Source organism: Zonotrichia leucophrys, chromosome 2 (assembly GCF_028769735.1).
Source record: "Zonotrichia leucophrys gambelii isolate GWCS_2022_RI chromosome 2, RI_Zleu_2.0, whole genome shotgun sequence".
In the NCBI taxonomy this organism is placed as follows: Eukaryota; Metazoa; Chordata; class Aves; order Passeriformes; family Passerellidae; genus Zonotrichia; species Zonotrichia leucophrys.
The window spans coordinates 46,681,602-46,694,097 of NC_088171.1; the positions used below are offsets into that span (position 1 = coordinate 46,681,602).

Below are 12,496 nucleotides of genomic sequence, written 5' to 3' on the forward strand. Positions count from 1 at the left end.
TAGCCTAAAATGTAGTAGTTTGCTGAAATTAACTTTTTTAATTCTCATCTTTATTTGTCTTCCTAATTTTCACCTTTTTGACAGCTATCATCAGTATTGCTCGTCCATGTCTGCTACAGTTTCAAATAATTTGAGCTATTACTTCTGTGTGCAGTCATCCTTGCTTTTCCTTGCTCCAAGAAGTGACATCATCCCTTCCTTTATTTCTTCTCTCCAGTAATATGGTTTTTTATTAGTTTCATTTAACATCTATAATTAATAAGGGAAGCCAGATGGAAAGATACAAAAGTCTGAGTATTTGGGTGACAATAATGTTAACAATCATAAATGGGAGGAGATGCCCAAGTTATTCTTTGTAATACAAGTCCAGTAATTGTGTTAGTCGTCTGAAGATTGTCTAATGAGATTACAGTATTGTGCCTGTAATCACAGTATTGATATAAATTGTATAAACTCTGAAAGATGCCCATGCTGGCTCTGTGTTAGTGAGCATGTCCATTTAGAGCACAGAGGCATGAAGCAGATGTAATTATGGTTCAATGACTGTAAAGTATTCTAAACATTTGACAGAAATGGCTGAGTCTTTGTTTATGTGTGCAATTTGAAAAAAATATTTTTCTACACTAAAAAGCAGTTAGATGTGAAACTCCTTTATTACATTAGTCTCAGTGGAAGAAAAACTTGCATGTAGAGGAAGACCACATACAGAGACACAATGAAGGAAAATGTTTAGTGGTGATGCTCTTGTAAACCTGCCTTGGCAAGCCAAGCTGGAGTATCAGGCAGACAAGCAGAGATACATGTTGCAGCTCACTCATCAAGACTGATCAGAGACTGAGTGTGCAGTTAGTAAATATGAAATAGCCAGTCCCCATTCATTATGTGTACTTACTACTACTATATACATGCATTTACACTTGCATGCAATTATTAACTGTGTGCATTTCTTACATAGAATCAGTGTCATTTATGCTCAACAGTGTCACAGATTGCAAAGTTTCACTGACTTTAGAATAATCCCATTGCTTTAATAGTAAGAGTTTTAAGAGGGATCATTTACCACAAATGGAAGTTTATTAAATGTCATTATTGGCTCGTACAAACAACGAATATTCAAGGAGAAATTAACAGAAAGTAACCTGAACTCCTAAAATCTATTTTGAAACTATTCCTTAGGGCTGCCAATATAATTACAAGCAAAAATCAATTTGCTGTAATCACAAATTAAAATTGTGCTACAAGGTCTAGAAGAGATTTGATCTCAGTGAAAGCTGAAATTAAACTAAGTTAATTTTTTCTAGAGATAATAAATGGAATCTGCAAAGACCATTTTGTATGGACAATCAGTGAGAGGCAACCACCTGACCTTTCTGCTAAATCTGCTGGTACCTAACAAGTGTGATCTATATTCAGTACCCATTAATTTGATGGCAAAGTATGCTTGTCTGTGCTTTGTAGCTTTTAAAATGGCAATTCTGAAAAATTCAAAGATTGAGAGGGCTGTCCAGTGCAGTGCCATCTTCTGCTGTTGCTGGATATGATGGATGCTCAGGCTTCCTTTCAGCTTGCTTTTGCTATGTTGTGGGAGGGAGAGGGAAGTCAGTCCTGTTACTGTTGTTGGACTTTTTCTGAACATGTCACTCTTCAGACTGCTCAGTTTTCAATCTAAATGTCTTTATGGCCCCTCTGTCCATGTTTTTTTGGGTTTTTTCCCAAGCTTGTCACTTATCTAAAAGAAGCTTTTCTCCCCTCTTGCTCAGGTGCAAGGCAGCAGCACGGCGAGAAGTCGATACCATGGATACCTTTGTGGATTCTGCTTGGTACTACCTGAGGTACACTGACCCTCACAACAGTGACAGGTGAGGGCTGCAGGCACAGGGCCCCTGGGGACAAGCCTGCTGCACAGGACACAAGGCAACAAAGAGACCACACACTCAGGTGCTTCCAGCTTCTAGCTGCAATCTGCTGGCAGGGTAAATCCCTGCGCTGCCCTCATCATGTGCCTGCCCTTTGGGCCTGAGCACGGCACAGGGTAGGTGGTGTGGTTTAACCCCAGCTGGCATTTAAGTACCACTCCCCACACACACCCTGTGGGCTAGGGAGGACAGGAGGAGAAAAAAAAAGTAAAAATCATGTCTTGGATAAGAACAGTTTAATAACTGAAACAAAGTATAATAATAATTATAATGAATAGGAGAGGGAGAAAGAGAGAGAGAGAAAACCCAGGAAAAATAAGTGATGCACTGTATAATTGCTCACCAGCTGCTGACTGCTGCCCATCCCATAGCAGCAATTGGCATCTCCCAGCCAACCCTCCCAGTTTGTCTACTGGGATGACAGTCCATGGTATGGAATATCCCTTTGGCCAGTCTGGGTCAGCCTTCCTGGCTGTGCTTCCTCCCAGCTTCTTTGTACACGTGCTCTCTGGCAGAGCAGGAGAGACCAAGAAGTCCTTGGCTTACAGTACACACTGCTCAGCAACAACCGGAACATCTGTGTGTTATCAACATTATTCTCATACTGAATTCACAGCGCAGCACTGTACCAGTTATTCAGAAGAAAAAGAACTCTATCACAGCTAAAATCAGGACAATATCTGGAGCTGGTCTAAAAATGTGGTATTTGATTGCTCCTGTGTCAGGAGATCTAGAAGAGCAGGATGTGTAAGCACAACTATGCAAGCACAGGAACCACAGGACAAGGAGCAGAAATTTGCATGAATGGGAATTATGGGACAGGGCACAGAGAAAATGTTCATCTGAGGAGCTGAAGTCCTTAGTGGGCCATGCCATCAGGAATGACAGCCTGCCATGCCTTCAGACTGGTAAATTGGATGGAGTGTACCCTCCCTGGCAATGCAGTGAGTAACTCAGTGTGTGGACAGGCAATGCTGTTCCAATGGTAAGAACAGGAATAATCCAGTGTAACATGCTGCTGCCAAGCCTGGAACCTTCCCTTCTCTCCTTTTAAATTCTGGTGATTCTTGCCTTTTCCTTGTGTGCAGACCTCAAGTGAAGTAGCATCACAGCAATGTCCTGCTGTGTCGGCACTTCCACTGCGTGCATTATTAATGAAAGAAGATTTTTCATGTGCTATGAACTAGTGTCTGCAGCATGGAGAGTGTGGGAAGACAGATGTAGTTATTTAGCTGTTTTTCTGCTTCGTAGTCTGGCTGTAGTAACACTGCTTGATAGCACTTTTTTTTCCCAAAGAGGAATTAGTGCAACACCCATACTATGTAGTCTGAGGAGGACAGGAAGAATGACATTTTAAAACATTGATACCACATGATGGGCTGTTTGGGCATGTATTTGTTTATTTATTGTGCAGAGCAATGTCTGGAAACATACTGCATTTATTCAGTGACTTAATATTGCTGGGCCAATTATTTTTTTTTTTTTGTATTGGCAGCACTAGTTTGTTTAAACTAGAGAAAAATCTTCTGTGAACTCTTTTATTTCATGCCAGTTTTAATTATTTTCTAGTGCTAGCATGAATATATTGCTGCTATTACTGAGTTAGGCAGATTGCTTCCTCTCCATTACAGTTTAAGTATTTTTTGTGTGTGGGCAAGAGGGACTTTTCCAGAAGTTGAAGAATAAATAGTCAGATGTAACATCCAACTGTCAAAGTAACAGCTTAGTGTAGTCTAATCTGTTTTACACTGAAATGAGAACATTTATATGGACTTCTGCACTAAATTGCTGCCTGCATTTGATTTATTTAGTTAGTTCTTTTAACTAAGCTATGCATATGTAAACCCTTCATTTCCATAAACCATATTTCACGGGTCTACCATTCAGGAGAATTACTCTGTTGATTCTGGAGCCCTATGAACAAGTTAGGTTTGATTTTTTCCACCAAAGACATGAATCTCAGATCATTATTTGCTTCTGGGCTCATCTGTGAGGAAGGAAGTGTTGCTGTAGCAAAAATTACAGATGGAATAATCAGACAGACAGACAAAACAAATAAATTTGTTGGAGCAGGGGCTTGAAGCCTACATTAGAGAAACACTTCTGTGCAAATTTTATTTCGTAGGCCCACTGCAGAGACATGGAAATATGCAGTGAAGCAATAAGCATTGCTTGGAAACCATTCAGGTGACTTCCAACGATATGTAAATATGCTGTAAATGGCAAATTTACTGTCATTTCATCGAGCATCCTTAACTTGTAGTGCAGTGACCCATCTCACTCTACAGAGGGTTCTGCAGCCTTAAACTGCACCATTGCCCCCTAACGGCAGCAATGCAAACCGTCAATTAAAAAACTGGTTTTAAGCGGTCGTGTCTTTTGTCTTTCATTCTAATATATTTGTATAGTTTGATAAATACTAAAAAATTTAAAGCCAGCCACAGAGTATTTACAAAAAATAGTTTTAAGAGCAGTCAAGTGTTTTCATTTCTTTCTCAGGTAATTGCTTGCCTGAGAAATAGGTATATAATCTTTTTGTGGATCTACATGTCAGAAGAAACTAAATTTTTATCTATAATAAGCATTTTACTTCTTAAAAAAATATAAAAATCTGATAGCAAACTGAAAGTTTTATTACACATGTATTGCTCTCAGTAAACAGTGTTGTCCAGTTAAGGATGATGAGCTACTTTAGTAGTGCTGATCTTTCTTTTCAACACTGGATTTTTCCCTATAATTGTGTTTTTTCAGGCCCTTTAATAGTGACTTAGCAGACTACTGGATGCCTGTGGATTTGTACATCGGAGGAAAGGAGCATGCAGTTATGCACTTATTCTATGCAAGGTTCTTCAGCCATTTTTGCCATGATCTAAAGATGACTAAACACAAGTAAGCTTTATATATTTCTTTTAAAATCTTTCATATTTCATTTGACTCATAAGTGTATTAGTGGACACTGACGTGATGGTGGAACATTACATTGACTAAGCCTGAGTTTTCCTGCCTTGTCAGTTCTTGGTTTCTCACAGTGAGTTGCACTTCCTGTAAATGCTCATACAAAGGTTTTTATTGCATGAGTATTAACTGGCTCAGAGCAAGTGATAAAGTGCTGCTGTAGATTTCCAGCCTGCAAAAGCATGCACAAATGAGTAACTTCAGGCATTCTGTGTAGTGCTATTATTTCAAATTAGGTAACTTCCTACCAGTAATAGCATTAATTTCAGTGGAAGCATGCATATGTAAAAAACAAAGCACTCTTATAAGTCACTGTATAATTGGAGCTGAGCAGTACAAAACATTTCTTGATAGGCAAAAGAAATATATTTATCTCATGCCAATTTATTTTTTATTTAATTAATTTTATATAATTACTTTTAATTATTCTTGTTGCTGCTGCTGCTATAGCCTAATTCACTGTTCTGTGTTTTGGTTAGAGGTAAAGTTTGATTGAAGAAAGTGAGTCATCTGTTGTTCTGTTCTTTGTCCTCTCAGATAGGTTCTGAGCTTGACATCCCCCTTTCCACTGAAATTCAGCTCTTTTGTACCCTGAAATGCCATCTTCAGCTTGGAGAGTGCTAGTGACAGAGCAATGAAACTCTGGCCCATGCTCTGTTCTGTTCTCCCGTCAGCAGAGATGACTGAGTAGATTGAGTCAAAATGAGTGGCCCCATGAGAAGAGCTGCTCAGTGATTTCTCAGCTGCAACTCATATAAATAAATTCATTCTTTACAAGTATCCCCTCTAAAAACTTGACATTAAACAAGAGCCTAAATATATATGTCACTGAACTCACTTGAATGCTGTAGTTTTGCTACAAAAATAGAAGTAGTTGTGAGCCAGAAAAAGATGGACAAGTTACTGCAGCTAGCAGAATGTTTCCCCAAGTTATTTCCTAATTTTGATGAAAATAGGCGATGTGTTTTCATAACTCATTCTTGGCTGTGCAGTAGTTTGCAGTGAAAGCTGTGTTTGAAATACTGGATGTAGATGATTTGTGTACCTGTTTCACCCTGTTGTCTGCAGCCTGTGTAGCTGCAGGAAGGCTGTTTCTTCTCTCTGAGTGCATCTTTCAAAGCAGACCCTTCCTCTCAGAGGTGCTGTGCCTTCAAGCAGAGAATTTTAAAGCTTTCTCCTGCAAGCAATTTTAGGCTTATTAATTCTACAAAAGATTTTACAATCCTAATCCATCAGGCATCTAGTGGAGCTGTAACACACAACAGCAAAATGTTCTTTTGCTAGTCAAATTCTTCAACCTTCCAAAATTACATTAACCACATTAGTGGCTGAAGTATTGTCAATATAAAGTGAGATCACAGGGCAGGGGAGATTTTCTTGCAAAGTAAGTGGTTTGTTTTGGTATGCTAGAAAAAAGGGCATGGAAAAAGGCCAGCTGGACTAAAAAGGGACCTCCTGTGTGACCTTAAGAAGACCAAAATAAGTGCAAGGAAATGGGAGGTAAGGATTGGCTACCCCTGGAGGAATGTGGAAGCCTTTACTGGATAGGCAGTGTGGATTATGGAAAGGTCATAGCTCATCAGATATTGAAACTGGTGAAGAATGTGAAGATAGTAAGAAGAGCCTCTGGACATACATGGAAAAGAACAGCAAGGAAGACATTGGACTGATTCACAATCCAGCAAAGAGCCTAAGTAGAAAGAAAAGTCTTTGCCTTGGCCTTTGCTGTCAAGGTCTGTGCTTAGTAGGAAAGTTTGAAGGCAAGCGATACTGCCCATTGTAGAGTAGGATTGAGTTAGGGCTCACTTAAGTAAACCAGACACATGCAAGTTCCAGGCATGAAAGACAAGGTGGCTGGAGCAGCCACCATGGATTTACCAAGAAGAAATTATTCCAAACTTAATCTGCTTTCCTTTTGTGGTGACATGATTCCATCTATGGATGAGGAGAGAGCTGTGCATATCTTTTACCATGACTTCAACAGAACATCTGGGGCTGTGCCATCTGTGTGGGGAGGATTACAAGAGAAGGGCTTAGGGGTCCTCATGAACTGCAATTTGGATGTGGGTCAGCAGCTGGCATGACAATATACTCCTCTAACAAAACCATGCCCAGCTTTGGCTATCTCTGCTCATCATTCAGGAACAACTGGAATACTGTGTCTAGTTTTGAGGCTCTCACCCCAGTGTGAGGTACACTGTCAGACTAAAGAGGGTTAGAGGAGGAGCACCACCATAGTCAGGGTTGGAGCATATGACATACAAGAAGGGGCTAAAAGAGTTGAGTGTGTTCCCCATGGAGAAGAGAAGGCTAAGGAGGAAATGTAATTGCTATCTACTGCTACCTAAAGGAGATTCATAGAGAAGATAGAACCAGACTCTTCTCAGAGATGTATGGAGAAAGGAAAGGAGTAGCAGTCACAGATTGCAGCAAGGACAGAAGGAATACAGTTTTGGCAGGGAGGGTGATGAGACTGGAACCATTTGACTTGAGACATTGTGGCATCTCCATCATTGCATATTTTCAAAACGCAGATGGACATGGCCCTGAACAACCTGAAGGTAGGTCTGATATGCAAAAAGAGTTGCACCAAATGACTTTCAAAGGTCCCTCCCAACCTGCATTATTCTGAGGACTCTGTGATTCTGTAGCTGCATTGCTTTGGAATGTGTTTTGTTCACACTCTGGTGTGACAGAGCAGTAGCACAAAAGCTGTGTAGCATAACCTGGTCTAAATGTGGTAAATTGCAGAAGAAAACTCTACCTTCAGTGAAGAAAAACTCCTTAAGAAGCACTGACTACATCTAGTGACAATGGCAGAAGAAAATAGAAGTTGCTTTCTGTAGAAGCAGTTTGAAAGACTGTGGAGAATTCCTTTGGCATGGTATACAATGTCAAGAGGTGTGACATGTGACAACATGTGATATGTGACAACACCTACAATGTTGCAGTGTGAAGATGTGTTACAGCATTGCCTGAGGGTTGGGTGTATGAGCTGCTTGGGCGTGCGCTTAGATGTGTGCTCAGACTGCAAGGTGACTCTTAACAAATTCATCATCATGCACAAAATTGTTCACTTGCTTTAGCTCTGTGCTAAGTAAATCATTAGGTGCTTTGAAGCCATGAAGTCAAATTAGGATTTTGGTTTAATATGGAAATCATAACTCCTTTATAAATACCACCATGTATTTTAAATTTTTTGTGTTAATCAGAAGCCACTTTTGCTCAGTCTTCTGTTTGAACTGCTCAAGGACTGGTCTGAAAGATCTGAGAAGTGTAATTAGAAACAACAGGCTTATTGTTAGGAAGCTCAAAGTCATGATGTCAAAACCCTCAGCTCTGAGGGAAAACACTAAAATGTTAAAAAACACTGCCCTCTTGTGCATTTTCAATCTCTCTCTAGTAGCTTAGGTCTTTTTCACTGATTAAATAAATAAAATTGTTATATCTCAGTTAAGGAGAGCTGCCAGTGTTTAAAGTGTCATCTAGCATCCTTAAACATTTTTATGATTCCCCTGCTTATCTGTAGTAGTTTTTCTTTGATATGTTTTCTTGATGGAAATTTTCATTGTTTAGCTCCTATCCTGTGATGTTCAAATCCATTGAAATACTTCTGTGTAGCCTTTAATTATGGATACTGTTTAATGGCTATTTATATAGTAATGTGGTTGAAAACAGAAATTAAAATTCCTGTAGTTTGGATTGTCAAAGCAATCTTTCCAAATATGGGGTAATGATTTTTACAGAAATGTTACAGGCAACATGTATGAAATAGGCATTTACAGACACACATACCCTCATTGAAAATGCAGTGTTTGTAGACATTTAGAATTAGAATTTAGAACTGTAAAGATGTCAGTATAGCTTAAATATCCCCTAAAGATGAGGCATGGTCTTTTATTTTTTAATGCATTGGACTGGAGACGGTGGGAAAGAAATGCTGCTGAATTTCTCAGTAATGACAAGGCAGAATAAGTGGTACCCTCTGGGTATTCATACATGTGATATCAGATTAAGCCCAAATTGATGTCAATTTGTTCTAGCAGTCTGGTCTGTAAAATGCATTGGTTCTATAAATAATTCACAGGGCAGCAAGCCCTCCCAGCTGTGACCACTGCTGGGAGAGGGGCCAGGTAGGCAGCTGGGGCCAGAAAACTCCTCCTCTGTTCCAGCCTAATCCACCACGGCAGTTGTGTGCTGTCACTCTCCGGTGCACCTGCTCATCTGTGCAAGTACAAGTTACACAGAATTTGGTTCTGCCCTAGACTTCAGTAATCACCTCTGTCTAATGAATAATTGGAAATAGAATCTAGCACATTCTCCCTAAAGAGTTAGAAAGCAATAAAAAAATTTTGTTGTTGCCGTTAAGTCAGCAGATTTGACTCTGATAGAGGGCAAATCTGCTGAGTAAGAAGGCACTATTTTTCACATAGCTGAATAAAAGACTGTATGTGACAGAAATAGCTTATTCTGTGAAGGAACAATGCTACAGCTTCTCTGCATTCATTTAGAACCTTATCTCTAGTGCTGATTTTAAGCAAAAGCTCTCGGTTGTTAACTGTGTGGAATCTTGAACATTCAATATTGTTTTATCTTTTTTTTTCCTAAAATTATCTGTTTCTATATCCTTCAGTCGCCTCCACAAGGTTGCAGAGCTGTATCTAGCAGCAGGTTTCACAGCCCCCTGAACTCAGCCAATAGTGACTGGTGTAGTCTTGTCTTCACTCAGGGGCACAGCACTCGGGCTCTCTCATCCTTTCTAAAGGTGCAGGGTGCAAATACATGCAGTGAGCTCCCTGGCTAGGGCTATCCCTTCTCCTGAATTCACTGTTTTATCACTGTGGCAGGCCCCACAGAGTTCTTCCAGCCAGGTCATTTGTACTAGGATTGAAAGTCCTGCTGGTCACCCTGCACGGAACAAAGCAAAGAGCATGAGACCATGGCACTGAGCAGGAATTCCTGATCTGTCTGTTGTGCTTGCCCTACCATCCATTGCATGGTCCTAGATTGGTCTCTCATAGAGATGAACTTGTGTATGAACATTAGAGAAAGGAAAAGATGAAGGAAAGGATTACAGATTTCATTACTAGCACAGCTGAGCCTTCTCAGACGTGTCAGGCACACTTTGCAGGTGGGTGTATAACATGAGCAAAAGACTCACAGCAGATACTCCAGCATGAGCACAAACAAACTTCACAGGCAGGTGAAAGCCTATCCCATTCCATTATATCTATGGTCTGAAACATGATCAAGCATTCAGAGGAACTCCAGACTCCTCTTCTATGCCAGAAATGTCATTGTGTCTCAAAGTGGCTTAGTTTCATTATTCTTGGTGTTTTGGATCAGGAGGTATTTATGGTGCCATGACCATGGGTGCTGCAGCATTGAGGTCAGAATTGCATCATCCCTGCTGTGCTGCAGCCCCTTGGCAGTTCCCTTACAGCCAAGAAGTGCATCCCTGCCTCTGAAGGGGCTTGTTTGAGGTGTGCAGTTTTGTTAACATGAATTCAAGTGTAACTCTGCATGTGAACATGAGAGGGAGCCACCACAACACAATGCCAAAATCACTGAACACGATTTGGTTCAGAGCCCTGTGTTTAGCAGATGGGCTCTGGCTTTCTCCTTTTGGGCATGTCTCCATACTCCTGTGGTTTCCCACTAGGGACACATGGTTGGGGTTTATTTTCCCCATACTTGGTAATGTATTTTGTATTGCATTTTTGTAGCCTCTGTCAGCATAAACAAAAATAAGAAATGCTTGTTCCTGCATTCAGTTCTTAGTAACTTGGCGTATGATCTGAACTAACTGTTTGTCATTAAAAATAAGTGTTCCTTGAAAAATCACTTCCAGTGGAGAGCCCTATCTGATTTGGATGATCTGGCTACCTCATTAGCTTTACTTTAGATAGCAGGAAGTGTAGCTATTTTAATAACTGTTTGAGATCTTAAACAGGCTGAAGTACTGAATGATAGGGAGGGAGTTTTTTTTTCCAGTGGTGTTATGTCTCTAGATTGTAGAGACAGAAGAAATGTATCATAAACTGTTTTATCCTGAAGCATTTTCCCACCATTGTTATTGATAGGGTTGCAAAGTTTTTGTTCCCAATTTTTACCTTCTAATTCACTTGGATAATTTATAATAATTTTTGGTATTTTAGATTGTTTTTGAACCCTGTTTTTAATTTTTTTTCATTTTGCTGTCTAAATTTGACTTCAGTTCTCATTCCCTTAAGTTCCTTTACTTCTAAACAACAAGCTTTTTCATCAGCCTCTGAAGTACCATCTACAAAATATTTATAGAGATGCTTGAGTTGTTCTTAGTTAACATTGTTGCTAAAACCAGGTGGCGTGGCAGGGACTCATACTTTTTTGTGGCTGAGTGATACATCAATATGTGCCAGTACTTGCACAATATTTAAAAGTATATAAAATATGGAAGGAAGGAAGCTCATGTTCAAACTTGAGCATGTTGAAGATAAAATATGAAGCCTGTCACTTTCTCTCCCAGTTTATAGTTTTGTTTTCAAATATCTTCTTACTTCAGAGTCATCAAAAGTGTTTAAGGACTAGTACTTGGAATGTACCTGCTTTAATATGATAGAAACATGCCTAATTGTTCTGTAATTTAATAATACTATATTATTAAAATATTGATTTATTTTATATAATATAATTTATAAATATAATATAATTTAATATATAATATATAATAATTATATTATATAAATATAATATAATTTAAATTGTGAGATAAATTGTCATGTAATTTATATTTCTTAATAATTTAAAATATTATATTAACTTCTTAACAGTGAATCATGTTTTGGATTATGACTTTTTTGTACACATAATAAATAAAATATGGAAGTCTGGTTTTGCTACTTCTTTTTTAGATGGGTATGCTCTGGCTTTTTAAAAGTTAATAGAAATAATGCATCCTTTTACATAAGTTGTCTTGTACACATTTCAGGTTTCATTAGGTAAAAAGTTAGAAAACTCAGATTGTTTAATGTTGCACACACATGTCAGCATTAGGAGGTGCAAGTCAGTACTAACCAGTGCTGATGATCATGTCCTCCAAAACGATGGTGACTGATGTCCCTGTGCTGGAGGGTCCCATGAGAAGGCTTCCAGCCTGTATGTGCTTTCTGGGACTGGCTCCATACCTCCTTCCCTGGCCCCTGCTGTTCTTAAAGTTGTGTCAGAACTGCCTTACTTTCCTGTTCTACTGAGTGGGAACCAAAAGCCTTAGAGATTCATTTTGTTGCCTCTTTTTTTTCAGTGAAAACAGTGACAGAACTGTGACTGAATGCATTAGAAATGCAAGATCATTAAAGGAGGGGGCCACAATAGTGTCAACCAGAGCAGTGTTTACTTAGAGTTTATTCTTGCTGAGTGCACTACTGATTTTCAAGGCTCTTTTTAGTCCTGTCATACACTCATTTCATGGGAGTTTACTGTCACTGATGTAAATTTTGCTAGAAAAGTAAAGTGCTAAAAAATTGATGCACTGAGATATGAACTTTTCAGCATTGCCCTTTTTCTAGTACACTTTTTCATACAGCCAGGCCTTCCTGGCTAGTTCTGCAAAGGGCCAAGGCATGTGGGTGCTTATGTTAGAGAAA

The 12,496-nt window shown here is 39.3% G+C and overlaps 1 protein-coding gene across 1 annotated transcript in view; it reads left to right on the forward strand.

Annotated features, from left to right (window-relative positions):
* Positions 1–12,496, forward strand: part of LARS2 (leucyl-tRNA synthetase 2, mitochondrial) — an 83,638-nt gene that overhangs the window by 51,114 nt on the left and 20,028 nt on the right. The window contains exons 13-14 of the mRNA XM_064704853.1: positions 1,761–1,859; positions 4,668–4,805. Of these exons, the coding sequence (XP_064560923.1) occupies positions 1,761–1,859; positions 4,668–4,805 (237 nt within the window). The remainder of the gene's footprint in view (positions 1–1,760; positions 1,860–4,667; positions 4,806–12,496) is intronic.